The 23,562-nt window shown below is 56.6% G+C and overlaps 1 protein-coding gene across 2 annotated transcripts; it reads left to right on the top strand.

Annotated features, from left to right (window-relative positions):
- The first annotated feature begins 355 nt into the window (after positions 1-355).
- Positions 356-23,463, top strand: MAP2K2 (mitogen-activated protein kinase kinase 2). 2 transcript variants are annotated; one of them, XM_081286343.1, is made up of 11 exons: positions 356-756; positions 4,743-4,953; positions 9,086-9,232; positions 15,381-15,458; positions 16,607-16,658; positions 16,744-16,868; positions 17,382-17,595; positions 19,204-19,268; positions 20,310-20,371; positions 21,376-21,421; positions 23,160-23,463. In XM_081286343.1, the coding sequence occupies exons 1-11, from the start codon at positions 665-667 to the stop codon at positions 23,268-23,270; spliced, it is 1,203 nt and encodes a 400-aa protein (XP_081142469.1). In that variant the 5' UTR covers positions 356-664; the 3' UTR covers positions 23,271-23,463. The 2 variants fall into 2 exon arrangements, with proteins under 2 accessions (XP_081142469.1, XP_081142470.1); XM_081286344.1 differs by lacking the exons at positions 21,376-21,421; positions 23,160-23,463 and adding an exon at positions 21,226-21,302.
- Positions 23,464-23,562: the final 99 nt, after the last annotated feature.

Raw genomic sequence — 23,562 nt, 5'->3', positions numbered from 1 at the left:
CACGGCAATTCCCCACGATTTTGTGACTTTTTAGATATTCTAAAGCCACCGTCATCTCATGAAAGAATGCTGTGGTGTGTGTACACACTTGGTGACAAAAGTCCACCGAAGCTGGACAGGTCGCCCACTAGCCTCAGGATTGCTGTCTCACTCGGCCCCAGACCCGGACGTCCTCCAGCTGCCGGCGCTCAACACCCGACGCCGCGTCCCTTCCGCCCCCCGCCCCACGCCCCACGCCCCAGGAGCACGCGCGCCAGAGCCGTAGGAGTGCGCACGCTCCGGAAAACCGCCAGTCGGTCCCCGCCCCTTTCCCCTGCGAGGCGGGCTCGAGCTGCTGCGCACGCGCCGCGGCCGGGGGCGGGGCCCGCGGCGCTCGCTCTCGCGAGAGGCCGGCGCGCGAGCTCGTGGCCTTCCCCTCCCCTCCCTCGGCCTCCCGGGTCCCGCTGCAGCGTCAGCCTCGCCGGGACCTCGGTGGCGGCGGGCCCCTCGCCTCAGCCCCATCACCCTAGTCGCCCCTTGCCCGGGTCCACCGCGCCCCCGGCCCTACCGCCCGGCGCCGGCCTAGGTCGCGGCCGCAGCCCCCGACTCGCGTCGGCGCCGCCCGCTCGCGGCCCGCCCCCTATGGGCCCCGGCTGAGGCGCCGCCGCCGGCCCGCGGAGCCCCGATGCTGGCCCGGAGGAAGCCGGTGCTGCCGGCCCTCACCATCAACCCCGCCATCGCCGAGGGCCCGTCCCCCACCAGCGAGGGCGCCTCCGAGTGAGTGGCGGGGTTCGGCCGGCGACGCGGGGACAGGCGGGGGTGGGGTCCCCGGGAGCAGAGGTCAGGGAGAGGGAGTCCCCTGCTGGAAAGGTCAGGGAGGGGGTCCCCGGGAGGAGAGCACGACGCGGGGGTCCCCGGGAGGAGGGGTGGTGGTGGGGTTTGCAGGGAGGGGGTCCCCTGCTGGACAGGCCAGGGAGGGGGTCTCAGGGAGGAGAGATGGGGGGGTCCTCTGCTGGAGAGGCCAGGGAGGGGGTCCCAGAGGAGAGTGCTGGGTGGGATTCCTGTGAAGAGAGCAGGAGGTGGGGGTTCCTGGGAGGAGGGGATGGGGTGGGGGTCCCTGATGAATTACTGAGCTTATGGCAAGGGGTGGCCCTTATGGGAAGAGACAGGGTGAGAGACCCCTGAGTACCAAAAAGTAGGACCATCTGTTATCTAGGTGGTCCCTAGATAATAAAATGAGGATGAAAGCATTCCCTGAGAACAGAAGGGGGTCGCAGTGAACTGGGCTGAGAGGTTTCTCGAGGACAATCAGGGTGATGGGGTTGCCCGAGTGACAGGACCAGGTAAGGGGTCCTGAGGTCCCTGTGGGGAAAGGTAGTGGGACGACCCAAGGGGTGAAGTCACAGTAAAAGATGGTCCCTCAGAAGTCTGGATGTGGGGGGTCTCAGGGATTGGGGAAGGGTCCTGAGACCAAGAACATAATGAGAAGGTCCTGCTAGTTGGGGTGGGGGAGGCCCCTGAAGCTGGGGAGAGTGCTTAGGATACCCCCAGGAAGAAAAGAGGCAGGGGAGCCAAGAATGGGGGGAATTCAGAGGCAGGGATGAGACCCCAGAAAGCAGGTTCTGAAGCAAACAGATTAGGACAGCCTCTGGAGGCCGGGTGGGGAGGTAAGAAGGCCTTAGGCCCTGGAGGGTGACAGGTTTTCAGGGCTGCAGAGAAACCAGGGGAAGGGGATGGCAGGGATGCTTTCAGGGGTGATGGGGGTACTTCATCTACTCTACAGCAAAGGAGACGGGCTTGATGTGTTGGGGGCACACACTTGGAAGGTCGTGCCACAGTGACCTCTTCATTCCTGTTCTCTACGATGGGCAGGGTGTCCCCATGAGGACGGAGGGGACAAGTGTATGTTGTGTTTCCTGGTCTTGCCACTCAGCCTGGACAGAGGTGGGGATTCCATGCACATGTGTGTTAGCTAACACTGCCACAGCCAGGCATGAGGACATTTAAAAATCCACCCCTTATCCTTATCTTCCTGCGTATTTTCTTCCACGTTTTCTGGAGTTCATCTTTTGAGGGATTGATTCCCCAGTGGAGGACGCCGGCCTCGGGTTCCAGACACGTCTTGTACTTACATACACACATACTCCAATTGAGTTCCCATTACATTTAAGGTAGACTACTGAGTGGCTTCAGGGTGCATCATAGATGTCCCAGGCCTTCAGAAGTCTGGCCCAGAGCTGCCTCTTCAGCCACAGCGAGTAAGCATGCTCATTGGTTGGTGTTCTCTCCTTGCTCTCTCTCTGCAATGAGTCAGTATCTTGATGTTTCGTCTTCGGGTCATTGTTCAACAGGTGCCCAATAAGTTTGTGCTTAGGCTCCTGGTTCAGGCTTTGGGGCTCCTTGCGTGATGTTGTGACCTTATGTATTTACCCACTGGAGCCTGTTCCTCTGGCCTGGCACTCCATGAGCCCTTCCTCCTGATTCTTCTTTTTTTTTTGGGGGGGTGCAGCTATTGCGGATTGGACTCAGGGGCACTCAACCCCTAAGCCACATCCCTAGCCCTATTTTGTATTTTATTTCGAGACAGGATCACACTGAGTTGCTTTGCACCTTGCCATTGCTGAGGCTGGCTTTGAACTAGCAGTCCTCCTGCCTCAGCCTCTTGAGCCGCTGGGGTTACAGGCGTGTTCCACTGCATCTGGCTCCTGATTCTTTTGTTTTTAGTGGTACTGGGGATTGAACCAACCAAGTGGTGGTTTATCTATATCCTCAGCCTTTTTACTTTTTAATTTTGAGACAAGGTCTCGCTAAGTTGCCTAGGCTGGCCTCAAGATTGTCATCCTCCTGCCTCAGCCTCCCAAGTCATTGGGATTATAGGTGTGTGCCACTGCACCTAGCCCACCTACCTGGTTTTGATGAGAATAAAGTGAAGTATCTATGGCCCTAGGAAGAGTGCCTGCCCTGCCTTCCTGTAGGCCTTTGCAGTACCAGCTCAGGCATCATCACCAAGCCAGCAGGTCACCTGTATTCTGATCTGTGTGTCCTTGGCTCATGCTTCTTAGAGACAGAAACTGGGCATGGTGGCACATGCCTATAATTCTAGTGCCTTAGGAGGCTGAGGCAGGAGGATTGTAAGTTTGAGGCCAGCCACAGCAATTTATCAAGATCTTATATGAAATAAAATAAAAAAATTGCTGAGTAGAACGCTCTTGATGCAATATCTAGTACTACAAAAGTGTTTTTTAAAAAGTTATAGGTAGGGGCTGGGGCTATAGCTCAGTGGCAGAGCACTTGCCTAGCATGTGTGAGGCACTGGGTTCGATCCTCAGCGCCATATAAAAATAAATAAAATAAAGGCATACTTTCCATCTATAACTACAAAAAATTTTTTAAAAATAAATAAAAAGTTATAGGTAAATAATTATGGGACTTCAGGATAGAAGGTTCTGATAGAGCATCCAGTCTCCCCTTGTCTGCTGCTGGAACCCCCTCCAGGGCTGTGGACCTTGACTTAATACATTCTTGAGTGGGTGGCTGTGCACTGCTGGATATGGCCAGTCTCCTGTAGAGACCTTCACTTAGAGCTGCCCCGTCTGATCCAGTTCCCCTTGGCTGCAGCCAGCCCTGGCAGTGACACATTCAAGTTGTCCAGGAGAGCTGTAAGTGTGAGGTGCACCTTCTAGATTTCAAACTTAATGCAAAAGAAGTAAATACTCAGTAATGTTCATATGTTGATTACACATTGAAAGTGATGCTTTTGGTGGGTTAAATATCGTACTAAAAGCAGTTTCACCTGTTTCCCAGTTAAAACACATATCCTAAACATTTTTATTTTTGTTTTTTTGCAGTGCTGGGGATGGAACCCAGAGCTGTGCACATACTAGGCCAGCACTCTACCACTGAGCTATACTCTCTGCCCTAGGAAATTTTTAAATTGCGAACGCGACTTCCTCCTGCTCTGTTGGACAGTGTTGGACTAAAGTATCTACCTGTTACAGGAAGCATTGTTTTACTCCAGGATCAGGTTGAAAGTCAAGGCGTTCCTAAAAATAGCTCGTCAAAATTTCCTTTGAAAATTGCTTGTGCCCAGTAAAGTACAGTAGACAGTTGGTACAGGAGCACTGAGTTCAGGAGCCACAAGTGTCCATGCGACACAGGAGGTCTGCAGTAACGGAGGAGTGCTGGTTGCACAGCATGCCCTGGGGTTGTCTGCACCCCTCCCCCTTCTCCTCAAGTGCTGGTCTTTAATTCTTGAAAATTAAAATAATACAGGGACTGGGTACAGTGATTCATACCTGTCATCCCATCAGGAGACTGGAGGTGATCAGTTCAAGGTCAGCCTGGGCACCTTAGTGAGGCTGTCTTAAAATAAAGAAGAGCTGGGGTGGCTGATGCAGCCTCTGCTTTCCACCCCTTGGTGCTAGTCCTTTGTTCCTGGCAAAGACCGGTGTCCTGACCCCCAGTTCCTTCATTTTCTGTTGTGGTCTGGAGACCTCCTGGGTCCCTTGAGCTGCAGCTTGTCCCCAAGTTTTCCTGAAATTTGCAAGTATGGGTCTGGCCTTCAGTTCCAATCATGCATTTGTGGTGGGGGTGCACACATGTCTCATTGCTGCTAGATGGTGATCCCTGAGATCTGGCATTAGGCCCTTGTCCCTTTGATTTCCTCTGGCCTGGCACGTGGCTGCTTGTGATCATGGCTAGATGGAGTCATCTTGCCACCTTTCAACATGCCCCCTGCTGATCTGTGCCCTTGAACTCCACAGGGCAAACCTGGTGGACCTGCAGAAGAAGCTGGAGGAGCTGGAGCTAGACGAGCAGCAAAAGAAGCGGTTAGAGGCCTTCCTGACTCAGAAGGCCAAGGTTGGTGAGCTCAAGGACGACGACTTTGAAAGGATCTCAGAGCTGGGAGCTGGCAATGGCGGGGTGGTCACCAAGGTCCAGCACAGGCCATCGGGCCTCATCATGGCCAGAAAGGTGAGCAGGTGGCAGAGTGGGAATAGAACCCCAGGAAATGGGCTGGGGATGTGGCTCAGCGGTAGCGCGCTCGCCTGGCATGCGTGCGGCCCGGGTTCGATCCTCAGCACCACATACAAAGATGTTGTGTCCACCGATAACTAAAAAAATAAAATATTAAAAAAAATAAAATAAAAGTCTTTTTTAAAAAAAAAAAAGAACCCCAGGAAATGAGACAGGTTGGAGAGGTAGTGGGACCTTTGCTGTCCAGCTGCCCCCTCCAGGGACCCTGAGTGCAAGGAAGCCCACTTGTAGTTGGAATTCAGCAATGCTACTGCTGCCTGGGACCCTCCCAGGTTGGCTGACCTCTGCCTTCAGGGAGGTTTTAAGTTCAGGCTCTGGGGTTAGGAGAGTGGCTCAGTGGTAGAGCATTTGTCTAGCATGTGCCAGAGCCTGGGTTCCAGCCCCAGCGCCAAAAAATAAGAGAAAGAAATCAGTTTCCTGGAAGCTTTCTGGTTTGTGCGCGGCTGGGTCCAGAAGTGTGGCAAGCAGTGTTTTCGGGAATATTAGTGTATTGGTCAGAGGGTTCAGAGAAACAGAATTAATAGTGTGTGCATGCACATGTATATATGTAGAAATTTACTTTATTTTTGAGATGCAAGGGAGGGGACCCAAGTCCTTGCACATGCTAGATAAGCACTGCACTCCACTGCTGGGCCACACCCTAGCCTGAGAGGGGTTTTGTTTTAAGGACTTGTTTAACATGGTTGTGGGCATTTTAGTCTGAGATGTGCAAAGCAGACCAGCACCCTGGAGGCCAGGGGAGAGCAGAGGTTCCAGTTGGAGTGTGAAGGCTGGCTGAGGCCAACTTCCCTCTTACCAGGACACCTCAGTGTTCCCTCCTGAGACCTTCAGCTGATTGAATGTGGCCCACCGTCTCAGAGGGTCACCTGGTTTACCTAAGAACCTACAAGTTTATCTGCTCCCCACATCTGAAAAAGACCTTACCAATCATGTCAAGACTGGTGTTTGACCAAAATATGGGTTCCCAGGCCAGGGGACACATAAAGTTGAGCATCGCCCCCTCTTGTGGGATTCTGTCCACCCTCGTGTGACAGTACCTGCTCACCTGCTCATACTGGCTCTGGTGCTGCAACACAGCCTCTCTGGAGTACCGGGGAGGTGAAAGGAGTTGAGACCAAGGCATGACCACTTGGAGATAGGAGCTCCTAACTAGGGACTCTGTGTGGACAGACTTCTGCTTCTCCAGCGTGTGTGTTCCCATGGGGAGAGCCCGCTCTTCTGGAAGCCTGTCATCCTGCAGTCACTGCCCCTTCCTGAGTGTGGGCCTCCACATCCTTGTGCCTTTCCTGGTCTCTGTGGGAATTTAGCTCTGAGGCTCGTTCTTTCTTCACATATATAGTTTTTAATTGGTTATTTATTAATTGAATTGGGAATTGAACCTAGGGGCACACTTTACCACTGAGCCACATCTCACAGCCCTTTTTACTTTTTATGTTGAGACAGGTCTTACTAAGTTGCTCAGGGCCTCCTAAATTGCTGGAATTATAGGTGTGTGCCACCACACCCAGCTCTTTCTTCTTGCTTCTAAAGCACCTCCCTGCACCCCTGAAATCCACAGCTGAGGATTTGCTATTTCTGTTTCCTTTCTGCTGGCAGACTTTTCAATATCAGAGCAGACCTGGGGTTATGGCTCAGCAGTAGAGCGCTCACCTAGTATGTGTGAGGCCCTGGGTTTGATCCTCAGCATCACATAGATAGATAGATAGATAGATAGACAGATAGAATAAAGCTGTTGTGTCTAACTACAACAAAGAAATAAATATTTTTTAAAAAATCAAAGCAGCCTTGGCAATCTGGGGCCTACCTTCCCCACAGCACTAATGTGAGGACAGTGTGCTTTTCCAAGTACAAGTACAAGGGAGCAAGGGCTCTCAGGCCAGTCAAGGACTCTTCTGTGTGTCCCTCTCGTGCCAGGTAGTAAATGGGAGCCCAGAACCTTCCCATCTACGTGCGGCACTGCAGCTGAAGGGCACAGATTGAACGGGAGCCAGCGCCCCAACAGGTCTCCCAGTGCAGACCCCCAAAGGCGCAGGGCAGCCTTGGGGCTGGCGAGCCCACTCTGCAGCCAGTGTCCCCTGGTCTGTTTGATTCTCAGCCAGTGCAATATGCCAGGAAAGCATCCAGGCCCAATCTGGAAGGCCCAGTAAAGCAACCCTCTGGGTTTTTACAATCTTGCTTGTTTGTCACCCTCATAAGTGTGAGCAGACACTGGTCATCTGCTCACTGCCGCATCCTTCCAGAGTAACGAGCATCCTTGAATTCTGGGGTAATCCAGTGGCCTCCTGTGAAGGGCAGGGTGAAAATGCTGCGTCCCGGAGACCCAAAGCCAGAGCTGAAAAAGCAGCAGCAGAGGGGCAGCGTGGGCATTAGCTTTGGGGAAAGACCTGGGTCATAGCTCTGGTCCTCAAGGTCACAGGGAGCGTGCCCTATACACTCCCTGGGTTGGGGACACTGTCAGCCTCTGTCTGCCCCTGGACCCAGCATCTTGTGCTTCTTCCTGCCTGGGTGCCCTCCCACAGGCAGCTGTTCCCCAGCTCTTCCTTGTGGTGGCTCCTAAACTCAATTTCCTTTGGGCCCCAGCCCAGTGTCACCTTGCTGCCATTCCCTGAGCACTGCATTGACCGCGCACCAGGCCTCCTGACCACATTTCCAGCCTGGCATCTCGTGCTCCCCGAGCGGGGCCGCTTGGTCTTTCTTCTGATTGCTGGCATCCACAGTGACTCCGCGAGTGTGCGCGGAGCTGATAGCGGCTGTTCTCAGACGTGCACACCTGGTCTCGCCTTAGCAGATGAGAGGACTCATCTCCGACTGTCTCCCAGGTCTGAGGTTCTGAGTGGCCAGGACGCTGACTCTGATTGCAGTTCCTACCTGGACTGTGGGCGAGAGCTCCCTAGGGGTAGGTAGTTGGGGTCTCCTGGCATCTTACGTTGTCTTCCGCATCTCTTGGGAAGATCCCAATCTTCCTGCCTTTGGAAATATTGTCGACAGTTTCCGCTTCTCGACAGGAGCTTCAGCGGAGGGAATGGTAGACTCCCCAGGCCTCGGTGTCGTGTCCCAGCCTGAAAGAAGAAGGGACTCAAAATGTGCCCACCCCTGTCTGAGGGGACAGGTGCAATGACCACCCCCTCTTGGACTTGTTGCTGGGTTGGAGTCCCAGGGGCCCGGGGGGGGGGTTGAGGGGGCTTCTTTTAACAGCTCCTACTTTCCCCAAGTGGAAAGTGTTTGCTCTGTCAAGTCCTTTTTTTTAACAGCTTGATAGAGGGGTAATTCACAGACTGTATAGTGGCACCTTTTTAAAAATATATATATAATTTAATGACTTCTTTTTTAATACATTGCGCATTACACATTTATGACTACAGTCAATTTGAGAATGTCTTTATTGCTTTAAAAAGGTACCTGTTCCCATGAGCAATCACGCCTCCCCTCCCAGCCCCGTACCCATGTAAACCCTCCTCCCCAGGATTAACCGTCTCTCCAGGATATCCATAGTTGTTTTTCTGCATGTTCATTGTAAAAACAGCTTGGTTGTGAAGTAATTCAGGCACCATACAACTCACCCATTTAAAGTATACAGTTGGCTGGAACACAGCATACTCACAGAGTTGTTTAGCTCTCACTGCATTTAATTCAAGAACATTCTCACAACCCCACAAAGAAATCCTGTACGGTTAAGCCAACACGCCCCAGCCCTGCCCCCATGAGTTCACATCCTGTTTCTAGACTTGCCTATCCTAGACCTGCCTGTCACTGGGTTACCCACTCTGGCCCTGTGTGTCTGGTTCTTAGTGAGCATGAGTCCCTGAGGTCCATCTGTACTGCAGCTGTGGTTTGTTTCAGTGGACCCGGGGGCAGTTCCCCCTCTGGCTGCTGTGAAGACTGCGGTGCACATTCTGGTCCCAGCTGTGTGTGGGCAATTGCTTCTCCTCTTGGGCAGACTCCTCAGAGTGGGGTTGCAGGGTCCTCGGTTGGTTCTGAATGCTGTGGTGCACTCCAGGGCCAAGGGACCAGTCCCCCGCCCCCCGCATTTCTGGACACCCCTAGGTAACCCGCCGTCAACTCTTTGCAGCTGATCCACCTGGAGATCAAGCCAGCCATCCGGAACCAGATCATCCGCGAGCTTCAGGTCCTGCACGAGTGCAACTCCCCGTACATCGTGGGCTTCTACGGCGCCTTCTACAGCGATGGGGAGATCAGCATCTGCATGGAGCACATGGTGAGCACCCGGCCAGGAACCACAGGGAGGAGGGTGACTCCCTGCCGGGGCCTGAGAGCCCCTGTCCTCTCAGGCAGCAGCTCAGCAGCTTCAGAGGGTTCCTTGGGTGTCCCCGGGGCCTACTTGTGTGTGTCCTGTTTCTCAGTGGCACCCTCTTCTCAGCTCTATTTCCATGGAGGGTGGGGAAGTCATCCCTGGTCAGCCTAGAGAGAATCCCCTGTCTCTGCCTGGGGTACCGTGTTTCCAGTGTGCTGGACCTGTGTGGTCGTTGTCTGGTCCTGTGGGGGACACACAAGTTGCCCCTGTGAGCTGCCCCATCTAGAGTACAGCTGTGTGCAGCGTGCCAGTGAGCACCACGGGGCAAGATCCACAGTGCAGTGGCTGGGCTCAGGGGAGCATGGAGAACCGAGCTGCTGCTGGAAAGGGCGCTCCTGCCCACAACCCAGTCAGAGCCAGGGTCCCAGTCCTGCTGGGGCTAGGCACCTGAACCACCATGGTTGGGCTCACTGTGGCCCCTTGTTCGAATACTGTGGTGTGGAAACTCAGAAATGGGTGGGATCAAAAGCAGAAGTGGTGAGAACTGCAGAGCCTGGGGAGTGGCCCCCATCCTGGCTGCAGGTGCCAGACTGCCTGCCACAGGGCTCCCCGTGCAGAACTAGGGTGCACTGGTTGTCTGATGTCCCCTTGGCTGAGCCTTGCGAGCACACCATCCCCTGCAACAGTATTGTAACTAAGGCAGGAAATGAATTTGAGCAAGAGTCCCACTCAGCTATGGGGTCCAAGCAAATCCACTCATGTGGGAGCCCCTTCCCCACCTGGGAGGAGCGAGTCTGTCTTGCAAAGCCCAGGTGCAGGAAGGCCAGAGGGCAGAGGGAGGAGAAAGCGCCCCTTGGGCGGGACCTGCCTCCTCCCCTTCTTCCCTAGCTGGGGTGTGGTTCCAGAGGCTCCCTGCTTACCCTCTGGGAAGGAATGTGCTTCATCTCCTATTGCCCACTCTGATGGGTGCTTAGCACGTGGTCCCAGTGCAGCCAGCCCTGTAGCCAGGCACCAGGCAGCCCCTGCTCAGGAGGGAGCCACGGGCCCTCCTCTGTTTTGAGGACCTGCCCTTTGCTTCCACCGCAGGCAGACTCACTGAAGTAGGAGATGGAGTGTTCAGCACACGTGCGGCAGCCTGGGGTGGCCGACACACCCACACCTCAGATGAAAGGCAGGGCACAGTGCACACGCCTATAATCCAGAGACTTGGAGGCTGAGGATTTCAAGTTCAAGGCCACTCCCGGCAATTTTACAAGACACTTAGCAACTTCTGGAGATCCCTACCTTAAAAAGAAAATTTAAAGGGCTGGGACTGTATCTCAGTGGTAGAGCACCCCTGGGTTCAGTCCCTGGCACCAGAAAGAGGCGGGGCAAAGGATGTGGATTTTCTTTCTTTTTTTTTTTTTTTTGGTACCAGGGATTGAATCCAGGGACCCTTAACCACTGAGACACATCCCTGGCCCTTTTGAATTTTATTTAAAGTCAGGGTCTCAGTTCCTTAGGGCCTCGCTTAGTTGATGAGGCCCCAACTAGGCTTTGAACTCACGATCCTCTTGCCTCAGCTTCCCGAGTCACTAGAGTATAGATCTTTTTTTATACTTTTATTTATTCATTTTTATATGGTGCCGAGGATGGAACCCAGTGCCTTGTACATACTAGGCGAGCGCTCTACCACTGAGCCACCACCATAGTCTAGAGTGTAGATTTGAAGTGGAAGTGAGCCTCTGTGGGGGTCCTGGGGCTGCCGTGGCTGAGCACACTGGTCTGGGACATGCACTCTCTCACACACAAAACTTTGGACAAGACTGGCAGCTCTCTGTGGGCAGTCAGAGGAGGGAGGGGTCCCTGCTGGGTAAGCATTAACAAGCTCGTCCTGGACAGCACCCAGTGCTGTGTGAGCACTGAGCAGAGGGCAGCACCCTCCTTGCCCTGCAGCATGGTCCTGTTCTTCATCCTCTTCATTTCTCAGTGCTTACAGTTGCATGACAGTCTGCCTGGTTAGTACCTGGCTTAGTGTGTTTTCAGTTGCTATAACAGAGTGCCATGGTGGGTAGTTTATACAGGAAAGAGGTTTATTGGGTCATAGTTCTAAAGGTGGAGAAGTCTGAGAGCACAGCCCGCGTCTGCACATGCACAGTCATAGCTGGGGGAGGTGAAGCCGAGCAGGTGTGCTAGGAGGCACAAAGGGCTGCTTGCTTTCTAATAGCCACTGTCCTAGAAGCCACCCACCCCCAGGGGAGTCTACCCCTGCCACATACCCAGAGAAGCATCCATCTCTCCTCATGAAGGTGGAGCCTGTGACCCTGAAAGGGCTCAGGCAGTGCTTGTATGGGGGGGCTGCGTTTCCACGCAGGGCTTGGAGGACCACACCACACCCAGGCCACAGTAGCGTCCCTGGGCTGTTGGAGTGTCCTGATCTAAAGGGAGGTCTCAGCCTCTCTCCCAGCAGACATGTGCAGACGGCTTGTTTGCAGTCTGGTGGAGTCTGGCTTTCAAGAAAAGACTCCTAGTTATGTGGTCACGTCATTGTGACCATGATGTGTTTTATGTAACGAGTGATTAACGTGCTGACATGCAGTTAGTGACTGTAAGGTGACCACTGTCGCCATGTGAGCTTTCTGTTGTGGAACTCGGGCTGGAACTCTGGCTCGCTATAGCTTTGGGCCTGTGCTGATAGCAGGCCACGGTGGGAGTGCCTGGCAGGGGAGACCACTGGTGGAGAAGCAAGAGATGGAAAGAGGAGGGACTGAGTCCCTGTGTCCCCTTCAGGCCGCACGCAGTGGCCTAACTTCCCAGCAGATCCACCTTGTAAAAGCTCCAGCACCTCCCAACAGTGCCAAGCTGGGGATGGAGCCCTAAACCTGGGCCTTCAGGAGACACCCCAGCTCCACACTGTGGCGAGCTGTGAGCCACACAGCTCTGGTGCACATGGCCCAGCTCACCCGCCGCTCCTGTTGGTCCTGGGATCAGCGGGGCTGGCTGCTTCTCTGCAGCCTGAACCTATTGAAAAGCTCACACAGAACCCAGTGAGCAGTGGGGCCCGGGGCCACAGAGGGCGGCCGTAGTGTGCTGACCACACAGAGGTACCCCAGCATTCTTGGGGTCTGGTCAACTCTGTGACCAGGCGCTCCTAGGCGCAGCAGTGAGGAGCCTACAGCCCTGGATCTGGAGGCACCGCGCGGCTCCATGATGGGGAATGAAGCCGCACGAGTGCAGTCCACGTGTGTGGGGCTGTAAGGACACGCCAGAGGGAGCCTGTTTGTTTCAACTCTATTTCCCATTACGTGTTGGTGTGTGCATGAATGCATGGAAAGATCCAGAAGAGGGCTGGGGCTGGGCTCAGCGTAGAGCGCTTGCCTAGCATGTTCAGGTCCTGGGTTCGATTCTCCGCACCACATAAAAATAAATAAAATAAAACTGTTATGTCCAAATAAAAGATAAATTAAGAAAGAAAAAGAAAAGAAAGATCCAGAAGAGTATGTCACACTTTGGGGCCAGAAGGTGGAACTGCTGGGGCTTAGAGGGTGATCACTGCCTGCCTTTTTTTTTTTTTTTTTTTTGTACTTGGGACTAACCCGGGGTGCTCCACCACTAAGCTTCATTCCAGCCCCTTTTTAAAAAGTCTTATTTTGAGATAGGCTGGCCTTGAGCCTGTGATCCTGTTACCTTGGCCTCTCAAATCCGGGATTATAGACATGCAGCACCACACCTAGCATTACATCTGAATTTTCTAATAAGAAAATGTATTCATGTATTACTTGCTCAATAGCAACACGTTTTCAGGAACATTTAAAACACACATGCAAAAAAAGTGTCTAGTCATGCAGAGTGAGATCGGTGTCACAGAGACCTGGGCGCCATGTTTTCCCTACCACATCCTGTCCCGTGCCTCAGGCAGGCCACTTATGCTGGCAGGCTGTGCACTCCCCAGCTGCAGGCTGGGGCTCCCTGGCGCTGATCCTGCCTTTTCCCCTGCCCCCCCTGCCCCCGGCTGTGGACCATTTCTGGGGACCTTTTGGTTGTGACCGGGGTTCTCCTGGCATGGAGTGGGTGAGGCCAGGATGCTGCTTAGCACCTGCAGTGCCCAGGACACCCACTACAATTTGATTGGCCCCAATATCCTCAGTGGGAAATGTGCAGGCAGCCACCACCCCTCTCTGCCCTGCAGATGGAGGGGTTTTGTGTGCACTGGGGAGATTCCTGGAGATTCCTGTTGGACCCACTGGCCCCCCGGCTCCTCCCAGAAAACACTCTCTGTTTCTTCGTCCTGCACATATTTATTGTAGCTCTGAGGAGTTGGAATGAAAAGAGGTGGCACTGGCCACACCTGTCATCCCAGCTGCTCAGGAGCTGAGGCAGGAGAATGGCAGGTTCACAGGCAGCCTCAGCACCTTGTGAGACCCTGTCTCAAAATATTAAAGATGAAAAGAGCTGTTACTAGGGATTTTTTTTTTTTAAGTTGTAGATGGACGCAATACCTTTATTTTATTTATTCATGTTCATGTGGTGCTGGAATCCAGCCCAGTGCATCATGCGTGCTAGGGAAGCGCTCTGCCACTGAGCCACAGCCCCAGCTTTATTATCTGTTTTTGCTTTTCTAGTTTTGTTAAAGTCAGTTGATACAAACAAGAGCAAGGCACAGTGGTCATGCCCATGGCCCCAGCTGCTCCCAGAGGCTGAGGCAAGAGGGTCACAAGTTTGAGGCCAGCTTTAGCAAGTTAAATGAGACCTTGTCTCAAAATAAGATTTTAAAAAAGGGCTGGGGATGCAGCTCAGTGGTGGCTCTAAATCCTCAGGACCAAAGGGGGGAGGCGGGAATGGGGCAAGAAGAACATGTGTACTCCCTCTTGCGCCACTTGCCTGGTCGTCCTGCTCACTGGCGCACCTGGTCCTAGCTCTCCAGGCGGGGGCCACACCTGTCCTTCTACCCACATGACCAGCACCTTTGCCCAGAGCTCCTCGATAATCGTCACCTGTGGGTCCTGGAAGCTTCAGAGCACATAGGGTTTTGTAGTGTTCTACAGCACAGTGGGGCAGAGCAGGGGCCCCAGCACTCCTGAGGCTGCTGCTTCTCCTCTTGCCCTCAAATGAAGGGAAGCATGTCCTGGTGACCAAGCCGTCTTTGGGGTCCTGCAAAACAGGTTGGCAAGAACTCTGCCCCCAGACTTCCTGTTTCAGTTTCCTCTGTGTCCAACCCAGAGTAGACTCCTGGCAGGGTTCTGTCACCACCTGGTGCCCAGGGCTGGCCTGGTAGCATGGCCCAGACTCCTCTCCCTCCCCAGGCACCTGGGGCAGCCCCTGGGTCTCCAGTTTTGTTCCTGGGCACCTTGTGAAGGACACATAATCTCTGTTTCCTCGTCTGTCCATTGGACTTGGGGCCCGACCCAGACACCATGGGAGACTAACCAGTGTTGGTTATCTGCAGGTCTTTTGCAGGGTGCATGGCACAATGACGAATGGGTGACGGGAGAATAGAGGAGGAGTTCAGATGTCCCTGTCCCCTAGCTGGCCTTCCGAGCACCTCTCCTGCGGGCCAGGGCCCACAGGCATTAGCTGCCCTTCCTCACCTTGCCCTAGAGGGAGGCCAGGGAGCAGCCTGCACAGGTGCTGGCAACGGAAGCACTTGGGTTTCTATGGGAATGCCAGGGTGGGCTGTGGACCCCCAGCCAGCCTGCCCTTCCTCCTTTTTCCTGCCTGTGACACCACACCTGGCGGGCGTGCTGGCTAGGACAGGGGCCCCAAAAGCTGGTTTGTGGCTTGCATGTGCCAATGTGGTAGCTGCTCAAGTTCCACTCCCAACGACCGCCCAGGCTGCACAGACAGCCTTGTGAGCTCCTAGGGACTATCTCTGTCCCAGTCAGGGTTTTGGTGGAAACCAGAGTAGAGCGCCTACCATGGTGACCTCAGGAAAGTGGCGTGGGGCACACACCAGTGCCCTGGGATACTCCTCCTCACTTCCTGCTGTAGATGTGGCCCTGCAGCCTCTAAGGCCACAGCTGAAGGAGTCCCTGCCCTTCGCTGGACGGCCGTGCTTGGCCCTGGCCTGGTGCCTTCCTGCAGTAGAAGGAGCCCTCACTGCCCGGCTGGCTCTTGAGAGCTGTTTCTCACGCAGGACGGGGGCTCCCTGGACCAGGTGTTGAAGGAGGCCAAGAGGATCCCCGAGGAGATCTTGGGGAAGGTCAGCATTGCGGTGAGTCTCACCACGGACCCCAGCGCATCCCTCCCAGCTGAGGCACTCTTTCCTGTGCCAGCCCCTTCCTCATGGCCAGGGTCCAGGAGCTGCTCAGAGCCGTGGGGGTGCTTGTGGGGCCCTGCAGAGAGTTGCCAATTCTGTCTCCACTGGCTGTGGGACTTCTGAGCAAGTTTCTGAGGGTCCTTGGATCCCCATCCGCTGGGTGAAGGTGGCAGGTCCTTTCTAGCTTTTAAGATTTTCTGTCATTGTCCTTGTCCCTACCCCTACATCTCAGGCCTAGCCAAGGTCTCAGTTGAACAACTATGAGCAGAATGGCCACCATCTTCCCTCCATCTTATGGCAGGCAGACACCACTGGCTGGGGTCTCAGGTCGCGTTGGTCAGGGTGGTTGAAGGGGGAGCCTGGGGCAGACATAAACCTCTGACCCCATTCTCCCCTCACTGTCCAAAAATGCGCTGGGCAGCTGAGGGACGGGGCAGGCGTCCCGGCCCCAGCCCCAGCCCCACAATTGGCAGAACCTGGGGATTTAGATCCTGCCGCTCTGTGACTCCACAGAACGTTGCTCCCAGAGCCTGCGTCTGAGCCCACAAAATGACTGGAGGTGCACCTGCCCACTTGGGTGGAGGGCTGATGGGATGCTGGGGCCTGGCGCTCAGCGTTCCAGAAACAGCCATTGTCGGCACCATCGTCGACCACTTCCCCCTGAGGAATCTGCCATCCAGGCGCCCCTTGGCAAAACAGCCCAGTGCACCCGTAATCTGTTCAGTTCTGCTGGAACCTTAACCTGTTCCTTAGCACACCCCCGAGCCTGAGCACCCGGGAGATGCCGTGGGGCTGGCAGGGCTGAGCCTGGTGCTAGGACCCAGGCTGCCTCTGCCTCTGTGCGCCAGCCCCTCCTCTTTCAAGTGGAGGGGGGACCAACATGCCCCTCACAGGCTGTGTGGGAACCAGACAGTTTGCACACGCCCCCTACCACTGGAGGCCAGCCTCCCTGTTGGCCTCTATTGGCTCTAAACCTGAGAAGGTCAACACCACCTAGACAGGGTCGCCATGGCCTATTCCAGACACTGGCTACTTAGATGTGGCTGGGGCCAGGGCAGCCCCTGCTGCCCCTGTCCTGCTCACCCAGTCCACGGCCCTTGCAGGTTCTCCGGGGCCTGGCATACCTTCGAGAAAAGCATCAGATCATGCACCGAGGTAAGGAGGCTCGTGCCGTCCCCAGAGCCTGGCGGGCTACCGCAGTGCCCAATGGCCCCTCATTCCTGGCTGGCCCTGTCCTCAGATGTGAAACCCTCCAACATCCTGGTCAACTCCAGAGGGGAGATCAAGCTGTGCGACTTCGGGGTGAGCGGGCAGCTCATCGATTCCATGGCCAACTCCTTCGTGGGAACACGGTCCTACATGTCTGTAAGTCCTTCCAGGCCTCCCCTGTCCCACCCAGACCCACAGGGAGCCCACGGGTCCCCCTAGTCTGTTTTCCACGTCTGGCTTTCCTCTGCGGCCGAGTCCTGTCGCCCTCCCTTTCCCAAGCAGCTCTTCCTCCTGGAGACCTGCCCGTGTCCTGCCTGGGTCGGCTACCATCCAGCCCAGAGCACTTGCTACTTTCTGAACTGAGATCAGACTTTCTTGGTGCCTTCAGAGATACCTGGGTGCCCCGGAACCTGCAGGGGGCCTGGGATCTGAGAAGCCAGTCTCGCCCTGCACAGAGTGGGGGATCAGCCTCTGCAGAAGCTCCCAGTGCTGTGGGCGTCCAGGGCCTCAGTCCCCAGGCCTCGTGAACACCCTGTGGGCATGGAGGGATGTGGCTCTGCATCCTCCCACTGCTCTGGTCCCTGGCTGGGGAAGCGGGCTGGGTCGCAGCGGTCCCTGGACTGCAGGTGCTGGCCCTCTGCGCACTCCTCCCTCCCGTCTCTCTGGCAGCCAGAGCGATTGCAAGGCACACACTATTCGGTGCAGTCGGACATCTGGAGCATGGGCCTGTCCTTGGTGGAGCTGTCCATCGGGAGGTACCCCATCCCCCCACCCGATGCCAAGGAGCTGGAGGCCATCTTCGGCAGGCCCGTGGGCAACGGTGCAGAAGGAGAGCCCCACAGCACCTCACCCCGGCCGAGACCCCCTGGGCGCCCCATCAGCGGTATGGCCTGAGTCTGAAACTCCCGGCGGGTAGTGTGACCCATGCAGGCACTGCTGTGTCCGGGATGGCAGCTGCCGCTCTCTGGCTCCCTCAGCACCACCTGTCCCCCTGGATTGTCCCGCTAGTCAGCAGTCCTCTCATGGTGCTGGGGTTTCTGGGGACGAGCTGGAAACAGCAAGCGCCCCAGACCTGGTGTGCCCGGGGTGTCGCAGCTGTTGCTAGCAGCTGGCCAGGTCGTTGGATGGGTTCTCCAGCATTTTATCAGGGAAACGTCAACTGTGCACTTGAGTGGCAGGAATTGCCCCTGGGCACCTACTACTTAGGGCCGGGCCATCCCGGAGCTCTAAACCCAAGACCTTGACTCTGGAACATCCTTAGGACTACTGGATTTGACCACCAGGGCCCTGGAGGGTGCGGGGAACCCTTCCTGAGGACGCCTCGCTCACTCTGGGGGAGAGTATAGGGGAGGGTCCCGGACAGGCAGCAGAGCCCCAGAGCAGTTTCTGGACCCCTGGGGTTCTGTCTTTCCCAAGTTGGGGTGAGCCCTGAGGGCCTGCAGTAGTGCAGCCGCTCTGCTGAAGCAGGACCTCCACACCCTGCCTCGCCTCGGGCAGGTGCCCATCAGGGCTTCAGCACCTCAGTGTCCTGCCGCCTTTAGTTCCACGGCATTCCATCACCTGAACAGGAAGCCCTGTCCCCAGGAGCAACCCCCATCCTGTCCCCAGCCCCTGCACCCATAGATCCATGTCCTGTCACTGGGTCACACACTGTGTCTTCTGTGTCTGGTTCTCAATGAGCACGAGGTCCTCAGGTACCTCCATACTCATTTTGAGGGCTCAATAATATTCCATTCTGAGGGTGGGCTGTTCTGGGTTTAGCCACCCCATGGCTGGGCATGTGGGGAGGTGACAGCATCACCCACAAGCCCCGTTCCTACTCTGTGTGCTGCTGCAGACAGACCACATGGGTGTCTTGGTCTCATTCCAGGGGAGAGTTCCCAGGTCTTTGTCCTCAGGCCTGGCCCTGCCCCTCCCAGCCCCACTCAGATGGCAGCCACCTGCCTGCCAGCACCTCCCCCAGCCCATGCCCTGGCCTCCGCGCCCATTTCAGAACAGGCAGGAGGCGAAAGTCCAGCTGCTGAGCCCAGACCTGGCCAGCTGGGTCTCGGACAGGGGTCAGCCACCCCCTGCCAGCTTCCTGTTCCAAGTGGCATCTGGAGCCTGCCTCTGTCACCACCAGTGGCTCTGTGCAAGGTCATGCTGCTGTCCTTACTGTGGGCCCCCTCCCCCGCCCAGCCTGCAGCTCAGGAGCAGGGCCGTGGCTGTGGCACCTCCCAAGGCACAGCCAAGCGTGGCTCTTCCAAAGCGCTCGTGTTTGTTGTGGCTTTTTTGTTTGAGTTCATGGGGGGCTCAGGAGAGCAGTCTCTTCCCAAGGAGCAAGCTCAGGAGCCAGAGGCCAGGCCCTCGCCACTGCCACCTCCCCAGAGTTTTGCTGCTGCCATAAGCCAGTGGCTGTGATGGCGCCCAGTGTGCCCAGCGCCCCCAGACCTTCACCTGCACAGGGGCAGTCATCTGCCAGTCTCACCCACTTCTGTCCCCCACTGTGTAGGTCACGGGATGGACAGCCGGCCAGCCATGGCCATCTTCGAGCTGCTGGACTACATTGTGAATGAGGTGCGTGAGGAGGCCTCCAGTGCTGGTTCTTCCTAGGGACTCTGCCCATGTGCTGCCCGAGCAAGGGGGCCGCTCCTTTTTGTGGACAGTTGTCTGGTGTGCAAGCCACTGCCACCTCTCCTCTCGGACCGCACAGGTTCTCCCCTTCCCCAGGGGGTCTTGTTTCCTTAAGGAAGACAAATCCAGAATCCCCGTTGCAACCCCTCCCTGTATCCAGAGATGCCCCAGTCTGCCTGTGCTGGGCCCAGAGCCAGGCTGCGCCTCAGGCGCTGTCCCCCAGCATGTCCTAGTCCTAGTTAGAGCATCGTGGAGTCAAGGGCTTTAATCCCCTTCCCTGCCACCCTGGTCTGGGGAGGATGCTCGGCTCCAGAGGGATGGGCTGACTCTGCAGCAGGGCTCTGGGGAGTGGGCCATTTTTTCCCTTCCTGCTCTTTCTGGGTCTTTGGTGGCTCCTCCCAGATGCCCCAAAAGCAGATAGTGTGGCTGTGTCCTGCGCAGATGAGCCAGTGACCTCAGGGCTGGTAATCAGGAGGGACACAGCCTGGACCCCGGAACTACCCTGTTGACCAGGTCCTCGGGTCCACTAGAGCCAGTCTGCTGCAGGATTAGGCTTGTCCCTTGGTTAGGTGGTGAAATGACAGGATGTGATGTGGTGGGCCTGGTGACGTGGCTTTCCCTGCCATTGGCAGGGATCCCCGGGTGCTGTGAGCACGTCAAACACCCTGAGCATCAAGGAGCCCCCCTATCTGGGGTCGTTCTCAGGGCTAGACCCTCAGACTCCCCACAGTGCTTGCGCACAAACCTGGGCAGCAGCTGGCCCGTGCAGTGCTGACCAGGGAGGCAGCAGCCTAGGCTTGGATCCTGGAGGGATGGCGTGGTCCACGGGATGATAAGCCTGCCCTGCTCTGCCCCGTCGTGCCCAGTCAGTGCGTTGTGCAGTGGGAAGAGGGGAGGCTGTTCTCTGCTTGCAGCAAGGGCCAGGAGAGGTCAGGTGGGGGGCCCAAGGCCACATGTGCTAACCTGCCCTCTGTCTCCCCACAGCCACCTCCCAAGCTACCCAGTGGCGTGTTCAGCCCACACTTCCAGGAGTTCGTGCATAAATGGTGAGGACTGGCATGGCCGTGCCCAGCGGGGCAGGAGGGGCCCTGACCCCCATCGGCTCACTCGAGCTCTTCCTGCTCTCGGTCCCACTGATGACCTGCCTGTCCCTAGAGAATCCTGAGCAGTCGGTGGCAGGATTTGGCAGGCACTTAAAACCCTCAGGAGAGCCAGAGGCCCTTTCTGGGGTGTGGCTCCCACCTGCCCTCCCCGCTTGCCCCCAAAATTGTGTATGAACCTGGATTGGGCCCTTGGTCTATCCGCAGCTGCCACCTGCTGTCCACTGGCGGGAGGGAGGAGTCAGGTCTCTCCTGGGCTCTCCTACTTGGATTCTCCTGCCCATCAAGGAACCAGTAGTGTCGGTGCTGGGGCCTCATGTAGCACCTGGTGCCCTGGAGGCAGCCTCCTGTGGAGGTTACCCGTCAGATGTGCCCTGGTGGCCCTTTGTGTCTGAGAACCACCCTGTAGCCCTGAGCTGCTTTGAGCTGCTGTCCTCAGGCTGTTCTGTTTTTTTAAAGGAAAAACTTCCATTTTGACCCTGGGCCTCCGAGCTTGGCGTTTTTTTATTAGAGATCTACCTGTAGGGGCTGAGGAGGTTGAGGGAAGAGGGTGGCCAGTTCAAGTCCAAGCTCGGTAACTTAGCAAACCCCGTCTCCAATAATAACCAGAGCTGGGGATGTGGTAGAAAGGTACACATCTATGGCTGCTGCCAGCTGTGCCCAGGCAGGAGGGGTTCCCGCCCCTTTCCCCTTGCCTCCCCTCAGGCCCTTATCCTACTCTCTCCCGGGGGCGTCTTGCTCTGGAGACCGGAGGCAGTGATGGAGCCCCCAGTGCTGGAGCCCCGTGTCTGTCTGGGCAGGAGCCAGGTGGCTGGGCAGCACTGAACCAGAGTCCCAGGCTCCTGCACAGGTCTCCTCATGGGCTGGGGTGACACAGGCAGCCTCACCACAGTCCAAAACACTGGCCCCCGAGCCACCAACTGACTGCCCTGTCTTGTGCCTGTCCCCAGCCTCATTAAGAACCCTGCAGAACGAGCAGATCTGAAGATGCTCATGGTGAGTGGTGCCCTCGGACCCTGGGCTGGGTGTGGAGAGGGTGCACGTGGGGCCCTGCTGTGAGCGAGCAGGAGGAGTCCAAGCTGGCTGGGCGCAGGGCTGGGAGAGCAGAGGGTGTTTCTCCAGAAGGATGGTGCCAGGGTTCCTGGGCACTGGGTGGCTATGGGCCAGCCCCTTAGTCCTGAGCAGCTCCCAGCTCCTGTGGCCTGGCGAGGTGACTGCCTTTGTCATACACCCTGAGTGAGTCTCACTCAGTACCTGGGTGCTCTGTCGCTCTGGGCGGTGTCCCCCTGAGGCTCAGGATGTGCTCTTGGTGTGCTCAGATGCTCCGCCCTGGCCAAACTCCCCCAAGCAGGCCAAGGTTTCTGCACCCTGGAGGTGACTGCAGGTGTCCTTGAAGCTCACACTTCTTGCTGCACCCGGCTATTGGCCAGAGCTTGCCTCCCCAGCAGGTGGGAAGAGGGAAACAGCCACCTGGGGCCCAGCCAACATGTTCTCCTGGGCAGGCAGGCCCGACACGAGCCCTCCCAGCCGCATCCGCCGCCCATGGTCAGCATGTCCCCAGAACAAGTCAGCAGGCCTCATCAGGTCTGAGCTGCTGTCCATCCTAGATAGCCGCTGCTTCATGTGCCCCAAGAAAGATCTTTGCGTTAGAGACACAGACGTTGATTCTCAGTCTCCCAAGTCCACGGTGGAGATGTCAGTGCAGGGCATTTTGAAAACGCAAGCCGTGCCCTTTGCCTGTGGCGCCAGTAGGCCCCATGGGTCAGGCTGCACAGCCTGCCGCTTCCTCGCTGTGCCCTCCTTGGCCCTGCAGTGCTTCACCTCAGGACTCTTGGATGCCCTTGTGCCAACTGGCTGCCCCCTGCCCAGGAGGCCCACTTCAGTGCCTCCTCCAGGATGGCCCCCATCAGTTGGTTGTGGGGACAGCTGAGTTTTGAGACCCTTGGCTGTGGTAGGAGCACAAGGCCTGGGTGGGAAGGGGTCGTCTCCGGCTGCTTCTCTAGAGGGCCCTGCACCCACCCAGATCTTAAGTGCATGACAGAAGCAACACCTGTGCAGGGCAGTGGAGCAGGGCACCAGGTGTCTGAACACCTTAAAAGTCACCCAGGGCTCTGGGGCAAGGCTTGGTGTTAGCACTTGCTGCACACGGGAGGCCCTGGCTCAGCCTGGGCACAGGTAGGAGCCTGCTCACCATTCCTGTGCCAGCCAACTGGATGTGTCAGTCCAATTGTGCTCTTGACTCAATCAGGGGCATGTATCCCAAATGACACCCTCTGGTGACCCTGAAGCCCCTTCTGCCCAGCTCCTCAGCAGTGCACCCTCGTCCCTGAGCCACATTTCGGGGCTCTAGAGCTTTGTGGCCAGTGACTGACTTATTGGACATTCTTTGAGTTGGGAACCGTGCAGAGAGCTCCCTTGGCAGATGGGGCTTTTCCTGATCAGATGTCCTTGGTGGGGTGGTCCTGTCTCGGGGGTTGTCCAATAGAGGCCAGGGACACCCACCCCAGAGAAGAGCCCCTCCCCCCGTGTCCAGCATGCTGAAGGGAGCGCAGGCTGTGGGGCTGGTGTTCCCACCCTGCCCCAGCTGCAGGCGTCACTTCTGTGTCATTTCCGCATTACTTCCACTCTCTGCACTTGGGTCCCCTCTGAAACCAAGTATGTGGTCCTGGGTGGCCATTGGCACTCCCTGGGTCTGCGGCCACCGTGCCCAGCCCTCAGCTCCTCTCCCTTGCAGGGCCACGCCTTTATCAAGCGCTCAGAGGCTGAAGAGGTGGACTTCGCCGGCTGGCTGTGCAGGACCCTGCGGCTGAACCAGCCCAGCACACCCACGCGCACCGCTGTGTGATGGCCGCCCAGGCTCCCGCGTCTGGCCACCTGCCTGCCCCATCTGTGCCCGCCTTCTGGCCCCTCCTGCCCCGAGAACATTTGTGTCCTCATGTCCCCTGGGTTGCTGCCTGGCCTGGGAGGGACACTGCTCCTGTCACCGTCTAGGAACCTGCTTACTTAGTTTAAAACAAAACAGGGAGAGGAAAAGCAAACGCTGCCTACTGCGCCTCCTTGCTGCGCGGGTCTTCTCCATGTTGGTCTCTCCCCTGGAGGCCGGCGAGGATCAGGGCCGCCGCTGCCCTCCAGGGCGG

The sequence above is a fragment of the Spermophilus citellus genome (genome assembly GCF_964194105.1).
Source record: "Spermophilus citellus genome assembly, chromosome: 3".
In the NCBI taxonomy this organism is placed as follows: Eukaryota; Metazoa; Chordata; class Mammalia; order Rodentia; family Sciuridae; genus Spermophilus; species Spermophilus citellus.
The sequence above is the reverse complement of the archived record's forward strand: the minus strand, read 5'-3'. Positions and strand labels throughout refer to the sequence as shown.